Below are 23,420 nucleotides of genomic sequence, written 5' to 3'. Positions count from 1 at the left end.
CTTATTGACTGCTTTTTATTAATTGTAAAGTAGGCATGGAGGTGTTTTGAATAGAAGTCTTATGTATTTTTCAATTAAATGGGTGGAAGGAGAGCAAGTTAGTGTTATGCTTCTTGGAAGAACAGAAGAATATATTCATTCTTTGACTCCATGAGGAGGAGATGCAAGAATATTATCCCAGTTAGTGACCTCCAGCACTAGAGTAAAACAGAAACTTCTTTGGGTTGTATCTGAATTACTACAAAGTAAATGTGATGGCTTTTAACATGGAATAAAAAGGCTTAAAAGGCACTTCACACCCCTTAGATTCTGTGTACTGCAGTGATTTGCACTGGTCTTTCATCTCATCTTTAAAGGGATGCTGGTTCTTCATCACGGAGCTTGGCCAGCAGGATAGACACAGTCTGCTGCTGGTGTAAGAGCAGGTGGGATGGGTGTAATGCTTGCTCCTCAGACCACATTTGCATCTTGCTCTATGCCTTTCCACTGCGATACCAAAGCAATTCAGAGAGGAAACAGAGCAAGGAATGCAGTTATTCTAATTAGTGAATTCTAGACTATCCTCAAAGGCTCTGATACTTCGATCTAATTTAGTCTTCTGATTTTCTGTTGATTCTTCCAAATGCTTCAGACTTACTCAGACAAAGGCCTCTTTCTTCACAATTGTCAAATTTCATTGAATCTCAAGTCTTGGTGATAGAGCTTAATTGTCAGCAAAATAAGTCTTGGTTTCTGTAAATTGTTTGATCCTCAATTGGTTTAGAAGTGACAATATACTTTCTTTTACAGGGTTTAGATATTGTTTCCATGTGGTATATGCAGTGAAGTTGGACCAACTGAGGAAATTATTTCAATTGTTTTCTGTCAGGAAGGCTTAGACAAACAGCTTAGTCTCAGATCCTTTAAAGTTCAAGCATCTGCCACTAGGGGCAAAAATTATTTTCCTGTAGGCATTCATCTTCTATTGTAGATTTACTGTGCTGCTTCACTTGGTTGATAATCTAATTTAAACCTCAGAGATGAGTCATACCTCCTCAATGGGATTCACAGCTAGTTTAAATTCTCTGATGTCAGAACCTTTCAGTTCTTCCAGGATCTTTTTTTCTCAGCATAATAGTCCCTTGGGTGTCTGAATGCACTGAGGAGGAAAGAATGTGACCCACGCAAGCGGTAACACTTCAGCGATATTGTTTTACAACTTACCTCGGGTTTTGCTTTCAATTTAATTTATTTAGGTTTCAAGTTTAGGTAATTTGTGATGTCTTGACGTAATTCGGGTCCTAATCATGCCAGGTGGTCCATTGTGGACAGACTGCTGCAGGTATGAGGGTGGTACCCTGCTGAAGTAAGGAATCTTCTGGAAGGTGGAATAGACCTCGCCACGTGGATGGTGAGCACCCATTCATGTGCTGTACTAGTGATTTGTAACATAGGACCAGCATCTTCTATACCAACTGTGATACAACAGTTTTCCAGGAAAACTTTGATGTCAGGAGACATTTGAATCTCCTTTCTTTTGAGAAATTAAACGAACAAAACCTCAATAGTCCAGAAGGCCCTAAAAGGTTTTAGAGTGATACAAACACTTAAACTTGTTCGTGACCTCTTCCTGAAAGCATGGCCACTGTATAATTGACCACTAAGCACTTTAGGAATTGAATGTTCATATTTGGGATGTGAATTGCTATTTAAGGACTTCCTCTCCAGAGTCAGTCAAGGACAAAATAGACATTCAGAAAGTTAAGAGGCGTTGTAAATACCATTCAGCTGTGGTGAAAACTTTACTGGATGCTTTTCATATGCATTCTAAAGTTAAGCTACATTTTGAAAACCATCAGAGCCAGCATTTGTTCTCTAAATATTACAATTAAATATCTACAATGCTAAGTTGTTACTAATTAATACTCTGTAATATTAATAGTGGTTGGGTTATTGACACAATTTCGCCTTCTGTGGTTATTTTGCTTGAAGTTACACTTTTGTTTCGTATGTTTTAATGATGTATCCACAAATTGATCTAGAATCGTTCTGTGCTCATGCTGTTTTGTGAAGAGGGGTAAGGAAAAACACAAGACATTTTTCTGTCATTTAATTTCATTATTATATGTATGTTTTTCCATTTAAATCCTGCCTTTTCAGAGATTTGGTTAATGTCTTTTTTAATGCACAATAATGGCAAAGCAGTTGTTTTAAAGCAGCTTTTCCCAAAATGCCTGGTATCAGATTATGATCAGTGACTATTTGCAAAATTTATAGTATTTATTCCAAAATATAACTTGTGCTTTAGGTCCATGAGAGGATTTTAATCGTGTTTTATATACTGGATATGGATACCTGGAAGATAGATATTTTTGTCATGGTCTTTGCATTGCTCCTCTAGCTGTCCAGTTCCTTGCAGTCCTGGAATTTCTTTCATCCTAATGATGTAAGAAATCAGATGCTGATGTAGTTTTTGCTAATTAAGAAAAGCAAAAAACAAATTCTGGAGAAAATGGATGTCAGAGAAACAAAACGAATGCATAAATAAGTGAGCTGTTAAAACTCAAAGACAGACGTTTATTTTGAAACAAAGAAAACTTTTACCGAGGATTCCTCTAGCTGAAATCTTTAATTGGTCTTGTGAAATCTTAGGACCCTGCGTGAATGAAATTAAGCCAGCTAATTAGAGTATACTCTGAAGATGAACAAGACACAACCAGCTGTTGCCCCTGCAGTTCTGTAGTTAGCAGAGTGAAATAACGCTCCTGTAAGAGCAGTTTAAAGCAAGAAGTAACTAAAATCCTCTGAATTGTTCTTTAAAGGCGTCTCGTTTAAGTGTTGCAGCTGCCTTCTGTTCACCTTCTGTTCTCAGTTGCCTTGTCCCAGGCTCTTCCATGATTCCTGGCCTCTGCCTCTCCGTGTCGGGCTTCATTCCTTGGTTGTGCTTGAGGTGACATTCTCTTTTTCCAGGAGTGCTTATTTGTATCCAGAACTGGTGCTGTTTGGTGGGGAAGGGGAGTGGAAGCAGCAATGTTGAAGGGAGAGGGAGGTGAGCCAACGGGGAGCAGAGGGTGAAGGAGAGGGCATGTGGAAGCAGCCAGCCTGTACAGGGCAAAAAATCAAGTCAATATGTACAAAGCTCTTTTCGATATCCAAACATCCCAAGTTTGGCAACTTGTGTGGCTGTTACTGCCAGCTAGTCTTTTGACGGTTCTGTCTTGCAGCCCCTCGCCAGGACCGGATGGAGAGAAGGCTTTTTCTTGATCTCGTGGCCCCATTGTACTTTGAGGTGTAGAAAGGAGCGTGGCTTCATTTGAGCATCAGCCTGCTTCCCATGCAAAACTTTTACTATTTCTGCACCTGGTAACTGCAGCTGTTGGCACATTCCTGTGTTTTTTTTTCCTCCCTCCATCATCGTTTTGCCTTCTTATCTTTCATGCTTACATCTTTGTAACTTCCTGCTCTCTGTGCAGGAAAGTTCATCCACAAGCTGGCTTTTCTTCATCTTAATATCATCTCTCAAGATACACCATTATCACTGTAACCGCAGTATAACTATATACTGACAGGAGTTAAACATATGGGTGGAGAAGCTCATTAATTCCCTGACCCCTTTGTTTTCCTGTACTTTTAAAAAAAAAAAAAAAAAAGATGGCAAAAAGGCACACATCTTGTCCTGCAACTTTCTGTTCCAACTTACTGCTACATCTTCCCTTTGCTCCTTGTTCCTTTTATAGTCAATTGTGTTGGTTTCTCTTAACCAACACAAACTCTTCAGGGCAGGGTATGCTGCTGGCTACGTGATGGTCCAGAGTGCATCCAAGTGAGGCCCTGCCTCCCACTTCAGATATATTAATCCTCTTTTGGGTGTTTCTGTCGTGCAAATAACAAATGGCAGTGTTCTCAGGAATCCCTTGGTGCGGGCGGCACTCTTCTATTTTTGCCTATTTATTTATTTAGGAGTTCATACAGCCGGACAGCTGTAAATCAGAGCTTCACAGTGAAGTCTGTCTTTGAATTGAGCAAAGACAAAATAGACTGTAAATTGTATTCACTTCTGCGTGAATGACTGTTCAGTAAGGCCATTTTTTTCTCCTTGATGCGTGTGAATTTTTTTCTCTGTTTATAGAAAAGTGAATAAATGTCGCTGTAAACATATTTATGCTTATCATTCCAAGTTTTTCTTCTTATTTAAAAGCTGTGAAAAAACAGAAAATTATAGGGCTATGGTAGATTATTCTTTAATTTTCAATCATGTATTTGTAAGCATATGTTTTTAAACTAATTTAACCTCTAGCACTCAGCTGTCAAAAAATCTAGGGGTGTGAATTTAAGGTATATTTCTACGTGAACATTAAATGTTCTTTGGTTTTGATTTGTACATTACTAGTGTTTTAGTATGATCAGCAGCTACTTACTCATTTGCAGCTACTTATTCCTGGTATGATTTTCTTTTTTTGTCTTTGAGGTGAAGCTTTCTATTAGGTGCCCAGTAGAGAGGGTACAGTAGTCATATGCAGTGCAGTATAACTTTTCATAATGCTTAGCATTTAATCATTTAATTATTAAAATTTTTTTCTTTAAGTGTAATGAATATAATATGCAATAGAGAAGAGGTAATATTTTGGTTCTTTTTTTTTCTCATTTGAATGTATATTATATCCTACATTTCCATTTCAGTGTTGTTAATTATAGTTTAAGCTGTGAAGAACTTTACATTGTAGTGATTTTTTTCCCCCCAGAAGCTGATGGCCCAAAGGAATGCATTGTCAGACTATATCTAGATTCCTTTGGACAGCACTCCTTGCTTGAAGAAAATGCTTGGGATGTGGTTGCCTTCAGCTTTTCTGAGACAAAAGATTTTTTTATTGTTTCTCAGGCGAGATCTGCGAGTGGAATTTGGTGCCAATCACAAAACTGAAGAGGAGGTGAAGTCATCCCTCCTCATACCCTACAGCCCACTCCACAGTAAAGATCCATTCCGTGCCCTAAATTAGGCCAAAAAAAAAAACCAAACCAACAAACTAGGGATTTGAATCCAGCTGTAGTCCCTCCCATGCTGATTGCCGTAGCCTTCAGGCACAGACTCATTTGCCTTCTTCCGATGCCATACTTATTTTCTGATTCATCCAAAGGGAGAGCAGCTTCAAGAGCAGAGACTGAAGGAGCCCTACCGCAGAATTGCCTCTAGTAGAGCAATTAACACGCTGGCTGGAGAAGTGGGTGACCCGCATGCACTGCATGCTCCATGACTGGTAAAAATAACACGTTCCTTTGCGTCTCTGCCCAGCCTTCCCCTCTCATCTAAGTGTCCTGACCCCTGGGCTTGGCTGTACCTTTATAAAATGGACAAGAAGTTTCCCAGTGTCTTCTTCCTTTGTGGTTTTGTGAATGGTACCTGAGTTGCGGATCTAGTTGTTTCCAAATTTTCTGTGGCTTTGCTTTAACATGTGGTTTTAAATGTCCTTAATGGAAGCACAATTTTTAATATCGGGGAGTGTGTGTCTCTTCTAACACACAGCAAATTTTCCAAGCAAATGCTTTGTTGATTAGCACAGCGAAGTAAAAGAGACACAGTTCTAGTTTTCTGATAGTTCTAGCAGAATTTCTTTGGAGTTCAATAGTAATTACATTTCATGTGAGACAGGAAAAGAAACCCACTGAAAATTATCTAGTGTCATCCATTCTGAATTCTGGATAGACAAACCCCGTGTTGCTACAGTGGCTTTTTTGTAATATAAGCAGTTAAAAAGGAAAAAGTATTTCAGGAATCATTACATGGGTATGTAATGAATGAGCTTTAGAGAGAATCTCTCCTGGTCAAACAATTCACATTTTCCAGAAGAGGAGAGAAAGAAAAAGAAACTGAAGCTAAAGAAAAATGAGTGATTGAGCCAAAGGAACATGCCAAGCGGAAGATGGGGGTTTACAAAGTCAGATGAAGACATGAAATGTCTTTGCTGCTTGAGCTGCCCAAAGGCTTTATCCTTAAAATGGATGGGGTAGGTAGAGGCCAGAAGGCTTGGCTTGGCTTTCACAGCAATGGTCTGTGTAGAAATCCCTTCCATGGTTTCAAAGGAGGAGGAAAATGGATGGAGATTCATTCTCGTCAGCGTGTGGGATAGGATCTGAATACATATGACTTGTGAAATATAGGATAATGGTTTTTTTGCTGAATAACTGTACCAACCAGATAGCTGTTTCAACTGAAGTTTTCATGAGGCAAAAGCTTTATATTCAGTAATGTCCTACTTGGTTATTGTCATCTTAGACTTGAGTGATGATTGAGCCCTTCCAACTTCAAGGCCTAAAAAAAAAGAGAGGGGAGGAGAAAAACATTTCAAAGAAGCAAATTAGGATTCTTATTCAGTGAATTATCTTTGGGAGGTGGAATGGTAAGAAAATCAACTAATGCTGGCAGATTTGCAAGAGCTATGTGGGATTTCCTCCTCTCTGATTATTTTCTGAAATTCAGCATTCAAAGCCTGTTCTGCATCTAGGCTTGATAATATATATAGCACAGGAAAACTCCTTTTTGTTGTTGGAAAAATCTTACCAGAAAGGTGACATTTATTTCCATTTTTGTTTTAATCCTCAAATTGATGTGTATTTATATATAAATTCCAAATCTGAAAGTAGCTGTAAAAGCTGTTTTTCTCCTCGCATGTAAAAATTTCAGCAACAGAATACTCTTCAGGTATTTCAGTCCATCCTGATTTGTAGTGTTCAATTTAATTCATTGTAAGTCCCCTCCATCAAAACAACACTTGGGACATATTTGCAATCCAACTTGGATTTATAGCAGAAAAGAGAACTAGACTACACAAATGCCCTTTCAGAGGTGGATGCGTTTGTGGTTAAATAGTTTAGCAAGGAATTAAATTCATAAACTTGCTAGTAAAAAGCCAATATAGGACTATATCCTGTATATACTATTCCAGGTTTCTATTAGTGATGCTTTGTATTGTGGTGAGAAGTTTCAGTAGGTGACTTTACATCTGGAATAGAAAAAGGAGGTGGTGTAAATCAACAGAAAATTCTGTAGATAGTGTAACAACTTGACATCTTTTTAAAGGCCAGTTAATAAGAAGTTGCAAGTGGTTACTGTTTTTTTAACTATTTGTTTTTTCCTTCCGGAGTGGGAAGGAGGCCGGTGTCAACTCTTCCTGTACAACCTCCTCTGTAAATTCTTTTTGTTGTTGTTGAGTTGGACTGTGTCCCTTAAAAATATCTATTTGCTTATGTGGTAGTATATACCAGAAATTAAGTTGTGCTGTATTTTGGCAGTACATTAGAGTTGATGGCTTGGTTTTGTTTTATTTTTATTTTTTCAGTATGTTTAAATGTAGGTTTTATTCATTAAACTCAGGGTAACTTAAAATAGCTCCAGGGAATAAAAATGATTTAAAAAAGAAGCAGAAAGGATATCCAGAGCTTAACTTGTGAAATTGTTAGAACTTTTTTCTGGCAATCTTCATTACAGAATTACATATGAAAGGTTTGATATTACCCCAGGGATTGGGGGGAGAGGGCGGGCAGGTGTCTGCTTTTATTGTCATTCTAATGATGAAGCAGAGATGTAGCTTTTTACTCAGGTTATGGGATAAAACTTTCTTATATAGCCAGGAGTTTGCTGTTTTGAATTATTCCGATAAGTTCTTTCTCAATAAGTTACACAAGAAAAAAATCTGGGAATGTTAATTATTGGGGTAGGGTGGTCTCATTGCAGGGATCAATAATTTGAAAGTTACTAATGAATATATTAACCCAGATCCATCATGCTTTTGTAAAAGAGATCATTTCATTAGCAAGTATAATACAGCGCCCAAGTTAAATTCTGTTTTGCAAATTCTGTTACAACTGAAACTGCAGTCAACTTGGTTAATTGGTAATAATATATAATATGAAAGGCAATTACAATGCAGAAGGTATTTTGAGATTTCTAATGAAAGCAAGCTGAGAAAGAAGGAAAGTTATAATTAATTTTTTTTCCAATCAAGATGTTTTCCTTTGCTTCTGTTTTAATGAAGACTTTATGTACCCTTTCTGTGTTGTATTTTAAGTGTGGAGATAGCTTTTGGCTGGTGATAACTGATGTTAATGCCCATGCTCTTTTGAGCACACCCAGGAAAAAATACAAATAAACTGTACCACACAATTTAGCAAAGGGATACGCATATAGCATTGACCTATTTTGATTTTCTACATGCAGGGTATTTCTAATCAGTAGGTCATTAAAATACTGTGTGTTTCTAGTGGACTGGAAAGCTCAAGAAACAACTGTGAAGTTAGGATCAATGTATTCGTACTAAGTAATGTAGATGTCTCCATCAGCAGTAAAAGTAGAAATTCATTTCCAAAGAAGCCTGTTTTCCATTCTTATCTTCGTCATAGTTATCCTTCTTTACACTTAAAAATAAGATCAAACACAGTGTTCACGTTTTCTTCTCGTTTTCTAACTGTTTTCCTGTTTGACAGCATTCGTGTAAAAAGTCCTTTTCAAGTAGTAAATTAATTTGGATAGAAGGCATCCCACCTGAATTCATTACATGCTGGCAGTTTAGATAAATGGATGTTATGATCTCAGCATATTTTGGCCCAGCACCACTGTGCCCATTTGCAAATGTCTAAGAAAGTGATAATATTCCTGTCAGTTTCAGGCTGCTAAAGAAAAAAAAAAAAAAATGGGGCAGAATTTCTTATTTATATTTATAGGATGCCTGTGGGGAAGACAGTAATGCTGTATATGGCAGTTTGTGTGGACATGTGGTGCTAAACATATATTAAAAAAAGATAACAGACCTATTGACGTTTCTTTGTAGAAATACGGAAGAAAAACCAGAGTAGATCAGTAATTGACAGCTATGCAGGAGATGCATTTCCAGATTTCTTTCTGAAGAAATATTTCACAAACTTACAATTCCTTTCAAAGTCGGTAATCCATCTTTAATTATTTTGTTGATTTCATAGTTGTATTTCACAAGGTTGATGTAATGTCTGCTTCCTGCCAACATTTGATATGGACAATCCACTTTGTCGCTGCTTTGATGAAACGGAAGGCTGCTTGTAGTTGCAGTACTTTTTTTTTTTTTCCTTTTTTTTTTTTTTTTTTTTTTTTTCTTTTTTTTCGGCATGTATGTGTGAACTGAGCACGGGTGAAGACTTATCAGTCACTGAATGCCATAGCTTAACAGCAAGATATGTGGTGAGCTGTCGATTTATACCACTGACAGAATGGGAAACGTGTTCAATGCAGTTAAATGGATGGGCGGTTAAATGTTCCCAGTTCCGTGTAGCTATTTCTTTTATTCCTACCTTTGAGTGTGCTTTTATTGCCACATACACATTTCTGAGCATTATTTTACTACCAAGTGTACGTTTAAAATTACTTTTGTTTTACAAGCTGTAGTTTTGACGTGTTAAAGTACGTGATTTTGCTCTTTAGGGGGGTGAGTTAATACCTCTACCTATACACAAATTGAGATGTCGTCTGTTGTAGCGTGTCTCCCCAGGACCGACCGCGGTGATGCCACCCTCCGGTGGTGGCCACCTTATGGAATCATAGAATTGCCCAGGCCGGAAGGGACCTCCAAAGGTCATCTAGTCCGACCTCCCCGCAGTCAGCAGGGACACCCCAACTAGACCAGGTTGCCCAGGGCCTCATTGAGCCTCACCTTGAATATCTCCAGGGATGGGGCCTCAACCACCTCCCTGGGCAACCTGTTCCAGTGCTCCACCACCCTCACAGTGAAGAACCCTCTCCTAATCTCCAGTCTAAATCTGTTCCCCTCCAGCTTGAAGCCATTGCCCCTCGTCCTGTCACTGCAGGCCTTTGTAAACAGGTTCTCCCCAGCCTTCCTGTAGGCTCCCTTCAGGTACTGGAAGGCTGCTATTAGGTCTCCCCAGAGCCGCCTCCTCTTCAGGCTGAACAACCCCAGCCCCCTCAGCCTGTCCCTGATCCCCCTGATCATCCTTGTGGCCCTCCTCTGGACCCTCTCCATCAGGTCCATGTCCTTCTTATATTGAGGGCTCCAGACCTGCACACAGTACTCCAGATGAGGTCTCACCAGAGCAGAGTAAAGTGGAAGAATCACCTCTCTGGAGCTGCTGGCAACGCATCTTTTGATGCAGCCCAGGATGTGATTGGCCTTCTGGGCTGCAGCTGCACACTGCCTGCTCATGACCAGCTTCTCATCCACCAGCACCCCAAGTCCCTTTCCTCAGGGCTGCTTTCTAATACCTCACCCCCTAGCCTGTACTGATGGTGAGGATTATTCATGCTGGTGCTCTGCCTCCCTCGTGCAGGTGGTGGCCCAGAGCCTGGTGTCAGCAGGGGGGGTCTTCTCCTCATTGGGGAAAGTAGGTGATGGTGAAGTGCGTGCTTTTGACTGTCTGACATTGGTCCCTCTAAATTAAAGTTGTCTTAGATCAGAAGAGCATCTCTGTAGGCCAGAAGAGCATCTCTGTGGCACGACTGCCTTCAAGCAAAGTGCAGTCCCACTTGGCATTGCTTACATTTAGTTATACCCATATGACTTTAATACCTTCTTGAATCCATTCCTAGCGGTACGTGTTGCTTTCAGACAGGTTTCTGTGAGTTTGCAGCAAGAAGTGGGAGACAATAGTGTTTAATTTGTTGCTTTTTCTTCATGGGGGCTGGGCAGTGTCAGGGAAATGTTCCTGGTTTCACTGTTGCATAAAGAGATTTTGAATATTTTTTCCCCTGGTAAATGCAGTGTACTTCTATGTGAAAACTGATACTTAGGCCAACTGCCACGTAGGAGTTTAGGTTACAATGCAAAGCAGTATTTATTAATAACATTTGCGTATTGAACTAAAGTGTGATGCAATTAAAATTCCCTGGATGGAGGATTAACCTGATCTCTGAGAGAGAAAAAAATTCCAACAGTGTGCACCCTGTGCACGCACACACACATATACAAGTGCTAAAAACTTTTCTATCCCTAAAAGGACCTTCTCTTAAAACCTTTTTCTTTTCCAAAGAGGCAAATTTGTGGACTAGAGAAGTAGCAACAAACCATTTCTGCAACGTGTGATGAAACAACTGGGTATAAAGGCTTTGTAAACTCTTTGCAAGGTACATAAAATCAATCTGCCTGTTCTATACTGTTACATAAAAGTATTTCAGTGAATGCACTGGCCAAGAAAGTATACTAGAAATGCCAAATACCTTTAGAAATAATGTACTGCTGCTTTTAGGGTCCTTGATATTTGGAATTCAGGTTGCACAACATCGAATGCTATTGGTGGCATTTGGCTGTTCCAGTGGAGGATCCTAATTTCTTATTTAAAAAAAAAAATCCTTTTCTTTTCTGGTGTTTACATCCTAAGTGTTGATTCAGTTTGGATTATATTTCTTTCATGGAGAAGTATGTATAAACATTTTAAATAGGTGTGGCACACTGTCAAGTGTTTTCATTATTTGGATGATAGGTTTGAACATCTATTCCAAAGTGTCAGTAGGCACCTGCAGAAGCAAAGTGGGTATGTAGCACCTGAACACATTCTGATTCATGCAATTAAAGCAGTTTACAGAGTGAGAAAGAAAAGATTATCACATACTGAGGTTGGATGTCTTTTTCATGGAGAACAAAAGAGGTTTGATTCTTTCACTTCAAGTTTAGCCTAACTGTTGTGTAGTGGAGGAGGTTTAATGAATCATTGTTTAACTTTGATACTGCCAAGTATTTGACCATTAAATAGTCTGAAATGTGTACATAGCACTTTGGTGACAGACCCTTATTTAACTGTGATTAATTGGCATTGAATAGTTATTTAATTACTTAGGAAGAAATCTAACAACAGTGTGTGTTCTGATTAAGTTATTTGATGTAAAAACAAACACAGGACTGTTGAAGAGAGCACGTTCCCTTTTGCAGCTTTGCTGCTGACGCTGCACACCACATGGGAGCCCGAGAATGATTAAAACAGCAGATACTATTCACAAATTTGGATGCTGTTGTAACATTGGCATTCTTAGTTCTTGATTTCTTAAAAGACGTTTTTGATAGTGGTTTTATGAAATTTCCTTTGCCTTACAAGTTCTAGATACAGTATTTTGTTTTGGCTTTTGAAGCCCAGACTGAAACTCACTGGGACAGGTAAATGGTGCAACTGTTAAGTGAGCTTGAAAATTTTTGAAAATTTAAAATACCAGACTAGGTCTAAGATTAATTGTCTCATGGCATGTATCTGTATCTGTATCACAGAAATGTTCACTTTTTGGATGTGTGAAGTACTATGGGAAGTGATGTTGGCAGTCTGTAAGTTTGGGAGGGAAAGATATTAGAAGTTTTGAAGAGAAAGAGAGTATTATTTTTTGAGTTGTGCAGGTTCTGCCCATCTTGAATAGCTGGTGCAACAGTTTCTTTAAAGAACCAAACCCAAAAGTTAGGTTTGCAAATGCTGGGAGATACTGTAGTCAAAATTGTAAATGTTTTGAATCCTGACTCAGAAATGGCTGTTTCAGCTTTTATATCTGGAATGTTTTCTTCTCCATGCTTAATGCATAAGCAAGCCACTGATTTACTGTGCTTCCAGTAAGTGGAAACAGTTGTTTCTTCATACCTTGCGAAATAGACCTCATTTACTTGTAGATATCCTTATAAATGTAGCAATAGCTCTGGATGCAACATCATGATGGCTATGGGGCATTTTGCGGATATTTCTAAAGCAGAGCATTTCTGCTTGGAGGTGTATTGCTCTCCCTGGTATATGGTGAAGGAACTAGCTTGCTTCAGTGGGTTACCGTAGCCTACTTCTGTGCGGGACGTGCTAAATAAAATGCCAGTTTAGTGTTTGTGTGGACAGGATCTGAAACACATCTCCAGGCCTGTGTTTTCTCTTACACAGTCACTGGGTTAATGTCATTGTAAACCCAGCAACAACAAAAATATGGCCAAGGCCTGTGGCTTTGGCGCTTGCTTTTAGCAGTAGAAAAGCTTTACTAGTCACCGGATTAATGCTGCGAGGGGGAGATGTGGACCTCTTAGCAAGAAGCGAGGTATTTTCCTTGGCTTAATGACTTCAGGTGTCATTTTCCAGAATTACTATGTGCAAACACTAAATAGACCATAAATGACTTTTTCAATAACTTGAAAATTGAAAAAAAATGAAGTTCTGCTAACAGAGATTCACCTGAGTTTGTATTTGGGAAGCGGCTGATTCACGTCCCCGCTGTTTAAATTGCTTTAATTGTATCAGATGGACTGGAAAAGGTTCCAGTTCTTGAGGACTGTCTTTTTCATATACCATTTCTTTTTCTCACTCATATTTTTGTCCATGTCATTTTACAGAATTACTGTGTTTACATTTTAAAGAGGATTAGGCAGATTAAAAGATGTTTTCATGTTTTATTGATAACAGATTAATTTCCACTTTCCTAGTGGCAGCTCACAGCTTTGTCAAAACACAGTCTGCAGAAACACTGTTATACTTAACAATTTCATAAGGTAATTGCCAAAAATACAGTTTTGGCAACTAATTAGCAGCTCGATGGATAGTTGGCGGTTAGTGGATATATGGAAGATAAGGTCAAAGCACCTAAGGCCGGCTCAAATCAGCTAAGTTTTTCTTAATGACCGTGTTCCTCAAAGAATTTCACTGGAAGAGATGTTACTGAGGAGGATAACATTGCCACAGTCGCACTTGAAGACAAGTATTCTGCAGCTCTCGTTTATTATCTGTACTGGCTCATTAGCCCCGAAAGCACCCCAATAGATCAGTATTGTGCTTGCAGCCTAAAGCTCTCCTTGTCGCAAGACTGAAACTTGCTCCAGAAAATGGCTGGAGATTGTCATGTCCTCCAAACAATTGCCAAAAAACCCCAAAACTGAGACTTGAAAATCTGCAGTTTCTCCTTGAGCGACTTTACTGGGTCATTCTTCAATAGAAATGAGAAATGAACTCTCAGATGCTGTTGGAACTTAAACTAAAACCCCTTTTGACAGTGAGCGTTTTGCAATAGCTTCTCTCCTCGAGTTCTTAAGGCTTTGTCTTTGCCATACGAAGTGAGAGTGAGTGCAGTGCTTTTCCAGAAACGAGTTTGGATGAGCTCTTCTGCTTGTGGGATAAGGGAAGTCATGAAGACAGCGCTTGATTCCTGCGGGTGCCAGCGTTGACCTGACCCTATGGCCATGGAAAGTAGCCATGAGGCCTGAGTGACCTTGCTTCTTATATCTGTCTGAAAAACACTCCAAATAAAACTTATTTGGGGTTAAGAGGCAAAGGGAGATTCTAAGGCTGAATTAAGGTGTGGTTTGCTTGTTACAGGAATAATTCTTTGCCCTTGCTTGTCATTAGTGGGTCTCACAGCGTTTTCCAAAGAGGCTTGGCCCTGTCACCTCTCCTTGTCTGCTCTTCACTCTGTGAAATAAAGTGAAGTCACTCAGGAGACAAGTGACAAAGCTGGCAACAGATTGCCAATACCCTGAGCCCAATCCATTATGCCATCTTGTTTGGAGGATGATCAAGGGCCTGGAGCACCTCTCTTCTGAGGAAAGGCTGGAGCTTCTCAGAGAGCTGGGGCTGTTCAGCCTGGAGAAGACTGAGAGGGGAATCTCATCAATGCTTGTAAATATCTAAAGGGTAGATGTCAAGAGGATGGGGCCAGACTCTTTTCAGTGGTGCCCGGTGACAGGATGAGGGCACAAGCTGGAACACAGGAAATTCCATCTCAATGTGTGGAGGAACTTCTTTGCTTTGAGGGTGCCAGAGCATTGGAACGGGCTGCTGTCCTGGTTTGAGGACAGCTGCCCAGGTGGGGTGTCCTTCTCTGGAGATAGTTAAGACCTGCCTGGGTGTGTTCCTCTCTAGCCTGCTCTAGATGGACCTGCTCTGACAGGGGGGTTGGACTAGATGATCTCCAGAGGTCCCTTCCAACCCCTACCATGCTGTGATTCTGTGCAATTCCCTCATCTGCCTCTCCTGGACAGGCCACTAAGGAAAGCTATGTCAGAAGGAAGCATTTAACCTCTTTGAATTTTTATTTATTTTTTTTTTGCCAGTGAAGTCTTTGTTCATTTGAAAATAACCTGGACTGTGATATTTAGGGATATTAAGAAGTCTTAGCTACAGCATGCATGCAATATGTGCTAGATCACTCTTCCACAGCTAGTCTCCATGTAAGGAAATCACAGGAAAAGGAAATTTAAAAAAAAAAAAAAAATTGTCTTGGAGTTCCTTCTAGTGTATCTATCCCAACATGAAATAAGTGAAAGGGAACATCCCCAGCTTCCATTTCCAGTAGAAATGGATGGAGGAGATTTTGCTGAGTCTTGTGCTGCTATATACCCTTCCCCTCTGTGTGCGACGCTTAAAAATAGGATGAATTCTACTGTTGTCTGCCAAAGTAACTTTTGGTAGTAAAGTACTACAGAACAAGCTGTTCTCCACCAGTATTTATCTTTGGAGTCGTGTCCCAGGGCTGAGGAGAAGATGTTTTGCATGTTGCTTAGTGTGGAACAGAAATTCCCTTAAAAAAAGAAATTGATATTATGCAACGAAATTCGTAATTGTGAGACAGCCATGAACAGAAAAATGTTGCTACAGAAATTACTTCAGTATCTCTTATCGCTGAATTACGTCTCCAACGTACTCCGTGGAAACTTTAAACTTAACTACTTTCAGTTTAATGAGCTCCTTTGAAAAGAAGAAAAGTCTTTTGTTGCCAATGCAGTTGAATGTGTTTGTACCAGTTAGAAGTAATAATTGAATCAAGATATATGTAGATAAAAAAGCAATGTGAATGCATGTACAGGCATTACACACCTTAAAAAAAGGCCAGGTTCCCATCCTTAGCTTCGTTTCTTTCCTGGTGAGTAGAGATATCGATTAATAGAGAAAGATGCTAATCCACTTATGGGTGGCAGTGTTGTGACTTCAATTATTAAAGAACTCTTGCTGTAACTGATTTTTCCACTCAAGTAGAACTTGGGAAAATAGAGAAGTGTGAATGCTTCACTGACGGCAGATTAAAAATTGTTTTATTAGCTTTAATAAAGATCGGTATTGTCAAGGTTTTGAATAAGTATAAACGTAAGGCTGCATGAATGCAAATCTAGCTCAGATTTTATTTCCGAAACCCCTGCAATTTGAAGCCATGTATAATGGTGAAGGGGTGGGAACAGAAATAGTGAAAAGGATCAGTTAGATCAGCTATGATCTATCTGGGACATGCATGCACTAGTGAGTTTCAGTCAGTGATGGGAGCAGATTCTGGCTGATGTTACTTGATGAAACTTGCATTAAGTTGTCTGAACTGTAAACCTTTACCTACACATGTTGAGCATACAAAGCATGTGTGTTTCACCTGTTAAATTCTATCAAACTATTATCTTCAAAGCCCATTTTATTTTTATCCTAGCAGTTTAAGTAAAGGTTCTATATTCGGGTGAAAAAAGTTCATAAAAGTGTATTTGTCTTCAAAATATATTGCAGTGGTTGTAAGAGATTCCCTTCATGGTGGTTTCAAAAAGTGTCTTTTTATCTTCAGATTCCAGTTGTTTCCTTTTAGCTGTTACTAAAATGGTAGAACATTATGTGCTTAAGATATTTTGATCTTTTAAGGCATTATATTTACTTTCTTTTTCTTTTCCAACCCTGTTTCTGTAGGAAGAATCTTAAATCGTTTCTCCAAAGATATTGGCCACCTGGATGACTTGCTTCCACTGACGTTTTTGGACTTCGTGCAGGTAATTCGGTTGCTGCTGTCAAAGACCTCTGCAGTGCATTCTGAATTTAGATTCCTGTATGCTTTGGTGAGGACCAGCTATTTGTCACAGATGTAGCTGAGCTGAATCGAAGTACTTGTTTGTGAAAGAAAGGTGCGGTTGAAATGTAATGTGTCAGTAAAAAGCTAACATGAGTAATAACTGGCAGGTAGGAGTGGCTATACACAGCTTGCTATTATGTCAAGATTTCAGTTCATAGTAGCTACATGCTTGGTAAATTGCTCCTGATTTGCCTCCAAGCAATCTGGCAAGCTTATTGCTGTTATAAGAAATATGTCCATAGTAAAGAAACAATCAACTCACATGAAAAGATAGCACAGATTAACCTAATTACGTGTCTACTTCCACAAAGAATCAAATGCTTACCACACCATTTTGGATTAAAATAGGTGTGGCTATTTACAAAGAAAAGATTAGTAGTAATAGGGTGAATATAATAGCCTTAATAGGAACAAGTGAAATAAGTTGCTGCAGACAAGAAAGATGGACAAAGCAGTGAGATTTTGATGATGATGAAAGGATAAAGGATTATATATGACATCAAGGTAATTCTTCTGTTGCAGTTGCTATTAATCCTCCTTGTAAAAAATTGCAGAAGGATAAAGCTGTAAAAAAAATTGATCGTACTGTATCAAAATAACATGAGTCACAGAACACGCAGAACTGTGGAGACTAGAGAAAGAAATGACTTAGTGGATCATCTGGCTCCACTTAGTGTATCAGACCTGTCATGCTCAAGTCAGAAATGTTTCTTAAGGTGCTATTGCTAACTTTGCTTCATCTCTTAGAGACAACTTATTCAGGATCTAAACCTTGTTTTGACTTCTTTGAAAGTGAATCAACGACATTCGGGGTTGAGCAGTTTAATCTAAACTCTTGAAAATAGGGAAAAAAATATTCCAAGGAGTTAGTAAAAACACTTCTTAAGATAAAGTCTTTTTCCTAGTTTAGTGAAGTTGTTGAAGTTTAGGTGTGTATATCTTTTTCAAAGCATTACAGTGCCACGTGTCATTTTGGGAAAGAAAGGAAGGTGATATATTTTACCTATCAATTAAAGCATCTGGGGTTTTTTGTGAATTAGAGAGGTGGCTTATACAGAACATTAAGAATATCTGAATTCAAGAGTTTTTAAGGCCCTGACAAATTCTTTCCTGAAATTGCAATATAAACATCTTTCTATAATATACTACTTGTTTTCTACTGTTTATACAGATTCCAAATTTTTGTCAGTCTCATTAACTGTCTTATTAGACAGAATCGCTTACTTTATTTCAGGTCTCTTGGGACAATACCTGGGTGCCTTTCTTTTTGGCTGGAAGCTCAGGTTGTCCTGCAATCCTTATCCTCTTCTCTTAGCATAGGATTTATGTCCACAAAGTTGAAACCATCTATTTTACATAGTGTTCCTTGGCCATTGGACCAAGCAATGCAAAAGGCTTTGTATTTACATTGGTTTCTCCCCCTTTAGAGCAGACTGCGCTGTGTATGTTTATACTGCTTTATGGCCAGAGCATCCTCTGCGTCCCATCATCTTGAAATAAAATGATTAACCCTTTTCCTTAGTTCCGTGCATGTACGATAATTTGAGAGTTGTGTTGCAGCCCACTTGCACGGTGTTTTTGTAAGCAAGAAACTGAGTGGGTGTTTTGCATGCCCTGGCATGTGGTTTAAAGGCATGTGGGGTTGTCTGAGGATGTAAAATTTGCTGGGAAAACATTTGAGAAGTCTGCGTAAGCAGAGGGAGCCAAAATTGGTGTGGTCTTGTCCATGCTTCTTTTTGGGAGAGGACCCTGAAGCAAACTGTCTTGAGAATGACACTCTTTTTCTGAGGGAACCAACTGGTTTAGCTCCTTCCTTAGCCTTCTCTTGGAGCAGCCTGTATGCCTGGCACATACAGAGGACCAAATCATCTGCTAGCAAATTGGAAAACCTAGTTACTTGACCAACGTATAGATCCTTTTAGGCAGCATATGCTTACCAAAACTTAACTGGTCTGGGATGAAAGAATGAAGGCTGTTGCTTGAGATGTGATTGTTTTCTTCTTTCAAGCTCCTACTGTAAACCACACTTTGTAAACATTTCCCCTCATGTTGATTACTTTGTGCGTGTCTTTTAAATTGGCTATTGAATGATTTGTCAAATTCTGCAGTTTGTATTTTAAGTGAAAACGTCTCCTTTTCAAAAAAATAAGGTAGATGTTACGTGTCCAGTACACTATTAAAAAGATACTGTCTTTCAAAGCCTGCCTGTTCTGTTTGGCATCAGAAAAGAAAATTTAGGAACTTACTGTTGATTAATAATGCGCTGCTATCCATGATACAAAAGCACTTCCTTCTTGGCAGGTTTTCTAAAACTTACTATTCTTGATCGGCAAGCTTGTTGGTTAGTAGATGCCTTTTGAAATTCAATAGCAAAGATATGATACTTATTTCTGAAGACACACAGATTTTTACAAAGGATAACTGTTATCAATTATGATAGAGATCTTTTGTCACTTGTTTTGTTTGCAGGTGTCTTTTATAAGACTTCCTATAATCCCTTCAGGAAGAAATATTTTCTCCTTTCTAAAAACAGTATTAGCTAAATATAAAAGCTCTGATCCCAGCCATTGTTGTTGATTCTTTGAGAGACATTTCCCAACATTCATTGTTTAAATGGTTGTCAGGAAGAATCAAGTGAAACTTAATAAACAATGCAGTAACTGGTTCATCTTACTTTGTGTGTAGAAGCTTTTCTTGAGCGGATTTGCATTGAAGAAGTGGTCCTTTTTCTGAGTTACTTCTAGGATCATTGTGAAGCATTCCACCCTTTTTGCTATATTGGCAAGTGAGTGTATAATTTCTGCACAAATAAAACACAATGTGATTGGACACCCAAAAGCTACGATATGAGCCCATTTGAATACCTCTAAATAAATAAATAAATAAAATCTACTGGTTTTGAGAATTTTGTAATTACACTGTGTACAGATTTTAAGGCAATGCTAAAAATTCCTAATGTTGTTTTTAGAGTGCCTAATAAGATTTATACACTGCACTACAGTCATAATGAGCATGATTAGTCTAGACAGCTATATGGGATGAAAATTAATTCCTTAAACTGAAATGGTTGGATTTTTTACATCTTTCATTGAGTTGATGAAGAGGAAACGTTCAGTTCTCTTCGAGACAATGGACAGTTAGTGTAAACTTATTTGTTAAATCAAAAATAAAAGGTATGTGGCAAGCACAGAAAGGCATCATAAACCTTTGTGTACTCTTCTGAAAACCAGGCTAGATTTTGCAAAACTGTTGCTTTCCAATAGTTCCCATATTAGCAACTCTCACTGCGTATAAAGTTTCTTTCTTTGGTTTTAAGTGCATCCAAATGCAGCACACCTGTCTTTGGAGAGATTAGGGGCAGGAGGGACAGACCTCACTAGGAGGAGGCAGTAATTTTTTTCTTCTTAACATAAAAATATTAGCAGCATATGAGACATGCCATGTTAGTGCACTTGACCATCTTTTCGTAGAAATTACTGCTGTATCCCCAAGATTTCTAAATACAAAATAATCTTTTTTATAAGAACATGTGTTAAGGCAGTCTGGCTAAATGGCTGTTGAACAAAACTCTGGGTAGATGTGAAGTACAGAAATGGAAAAAAACCAAAGGTTAAGTTAGGCACTTCAGATGAGGCACCTTTAATTGTACATTTACATTTCATTTCAAAGCTCATTAAAGTAAAAAATGAACTTTACAGTCTGCAGTCTAAGCCTGAGCCTTATCTTCTGCAATGGACTCTGCCTGGCCATAAGGTTCAAGACCAACTCTCCTAAAAAATGAAATAGAAAGCAATGCTATGTTCACTGTGACATTTCTACTAAATATGTTTGTAAAATCAGTAATTAATGTTTGTAGGTTGATTCAGATGGTCAAGAAGCTGAATGAACTTGTTTGGTGAAGATGGTGTATTTTTTGTTGGTGAGCTTGCACATTTTAATTACTTGCCTTAGTGCTGTTAGCCTCCTTAGCCTCAGTTTCTTTTTCCTATCCTGAGTTACGTATTTTTGGCAGGTATTTTCCAACTAAGCTACAGTCTCCTCAGGTAAAGACTGCTCGTGTGAAGGCCATTAAAGGGCTTTAAAACTTTCTAAGAGAATTTAAACATCTATTTGGTTTAGAGATATATATGATTTATTTATTTGTTAGTTTCATCAGAGGGCAGGCTTGACAGCAGCCTCAAAGAGCAACCCAAACACAAATAATTGCAGAAATGCTTGCTTTAGTTGTTATGAATTTGATCATCCTCTAAATAAGGGACTTAAGAAAGTCAGGTGCCATTTAAAATGACTGGGATTTTGTTACTTAATTTTCTTAAGCTCCTCTGAAAACACCAGCTGATTTACTCACTGTTATAACCAACTGTTGTTCCTTCTCCTGCCTTAAGCTCAGTGGGAGTACAAGGTTCTGTTGATGTGGGCTTCACTGGTAGATGTAAGAGCTGGTAGTTTAAAATGCCGTGGTTAAAATGCATAGCAATGTCTAGCTCAATGCAGCACTAATAAAATACACTGTACTAATTTGGGAAAAGGTCAGCCAAGGAATAGAATAAAAGAATTTAATGAGGACATATTAGGAATTAAGAATCCAATCTATTTAATAGTATTTTATGCACATTAGCCCAGATATTCCTAAGTGGCCAGTATTTTGGATGCTGTATTTTTGAGAGCTCGTCAGAGGCTTGGTTTTAGTACCCAAATCTCACTTTGACTTGAGAGAGTTCTGCAGAAGTTTAACACCATTAAACTGTGCTCTCAGGTGATGCATGATGAGTACTCAAACTGATAAACTGCTGGGTGAAAATTTTATCTGTAAACTGATTGAATACAGTGGATGGTGAAATATATTTCAGACTTTCTTTTGGTTTTGTTAATTATTGTGATAAATTTTAAACGGGCTGTCTTCTGTGTAGTTCCTTGTCCTTTTAATTCTTCAGTGATCCTATTACCTGTTAACAGAGTTGACTTTCGGCTTTATTTTCTAGTGAATTTGAGTAACTTAATGTGATGGCCTTTTCATTTTGATTTCTTACCCTATGTTGGATTGAGGGGGGAAAAAAATCATGATCTGTTTTGTTTCTGGAGAACACTGCGAACATGTGAACTATCTGCAGCTGCCCTTGGAAAAGGGCAGTGATTTATTGAGGAAAACTGAATTGCAAAACCTTTTTCCTCCCCAAAATCAACAGCTTGACTGAGTTTAAATAACTGACTTTTCATATCCTTTCATCACACACAAAGACCTAATCCTGAGACTACTTGAGCCACCAATGTAGGCTGTGGCTGAGACCACCACTGAATGTGCCATTCCCTTCTCACCACACACAAAACACATTGACTGCAGCTTTATGAAGTGAAAATGCTGAAGAAAAGGAAAATGTGAAGGAGGTGTCCACAGTCATTTCTTTACCAAAAAAAAAAAAAAGGAAAAATGAAAGAAAAAAAATAAAAAGCTGCTGCATCTGGATATTAGGAACAAAAAGTGCCTCAGACTGGAATAATAGCTTGGGTCACTTGCTTTCGTATGTGCACAAGAGTGGAACTGCCATTCCTTGTTTCAGTACCACTGACCCCTGCATTTTATTGTGTGAAGATGTCAGGGAAAGTGTGTAGAAGGAATTCCAGGATCTTTTAGTCTAACAATGACGTTGTTATTTTGTGATTTCTGAGAGAGGTGGGGTTCTGGGGGGGTTGTTGTGTTGTTTTTTTCCAGTTTAGCCAGGTTTTGTATTTACGGATGTGTGAGTTTTAAGAGATGTTTTTATTCATTAAAGAATAGTTCTCTCTGGGTGTTTGCGTGTGTGCGTTTAAAATATGATCATAAATATGTTGTGAGACAACAACCGGAGGTGGGATCTTTGTTAAATGTCAGCATATTCTCTTTAGCCTGATACGTAGAGCAGACCTGTATCTTGGAGACACCTTTTGTCTTCTCTTCTGCTGAATACTGGTAGTTTTGCTTCATAGTTAGATCATAAGATTCTACAGCTGTGCTGGGGTTTAAATGGCAACTAAAAAATTTTAAAAAAGTATTACCTGGTGGCACTTGACTGCTGAAATCTGACGGAACTTTTTCTCTGGGGAACTGATGTTCTAACTGCACATTCATGAGATGCATACTGCAGTGTATCTTGCTAGTGCATAATGAAAGACCAATGAAAACTTTAAGTAAAATATTAGGAATATGTATATTTTGATTGGTTACTTGTGAGCTCTAATTTTGGAAAAGGTTAAAATGATCATTATGAGAAAAACCTAATTTTTGTTAAAGTAATTTGATATTTCTATGAGCTCTCAGTTTTGCTATTTTCTTTGCATTAAAAAGGGGTTATACACTGTAGTGTTAAAAAACAAACAAAAAATTGTTCATCCTGGCTGCCTGGTCATCATCATCCCATCTTCTCCCCCTCCCACCCCCCCAAAACAAAAGGAGGGGTGGGAGGTTGAGGAGGAAGAGGAGGCTTGGGTTGCACTTGTGTCTCCAAGACGAACATGCAGGAGTTGTGAGTTTAGCACAGACACTTGTCTAAATAATGCAGTTCTTTATTGACCTTTCATTCCTCTGTCCTTGAATGCCTTGATTGTTAAATCCCAGTAGCCAATTAGTCTTGTTGATGGTGGCCAGCAGTGGAGATAATCTATGCCCAAGCTA

At 38.6% G+C, this 23,420-nt stretch overlaps 1 protein-coding gene across 1 annotated transcript in view; it reads left to right on the top strand.

Annotated features, from left to right (window-relative positions):
- Positions 1–23,420, top strand: part of ABCC4 (ATP binding cassette subfamily C member 4) — a 151,388-nt gene that overhangs the window by 68,134 nt on the left and 59,834 nt on the right. The window contains exon 20 of the mRNA XM_014955633.1: positions 16,612–16,691. Coding sequence (XP_014811119.1) covers positions 16,612–16,691 — 80 coding nt within the window. The remainder of the gene's footprint in view (positions 1–16,611; positions 16,692–23,420) is intronic.

The sequence above is a fragment of the Calidris pugnax genome, unplaced genomic scaffold, assembly GCF_001431845.1.
Source record: "Calidris pugnax isolate Ruff unplaced genomic scaffold, ASM143184v1 scaffold274, whole genome shotgun sequence".
NCBI classification, from domain to species: domain Eukaryota; kingdom Metazoa; phylum Chordata; class Aves; order Charadriiformes; family Scolopacidae; genus Calidris; species Calidris pugnax.
This window is presented reverse-complemented; position numbering and strand designations above follow the sequence as displayed.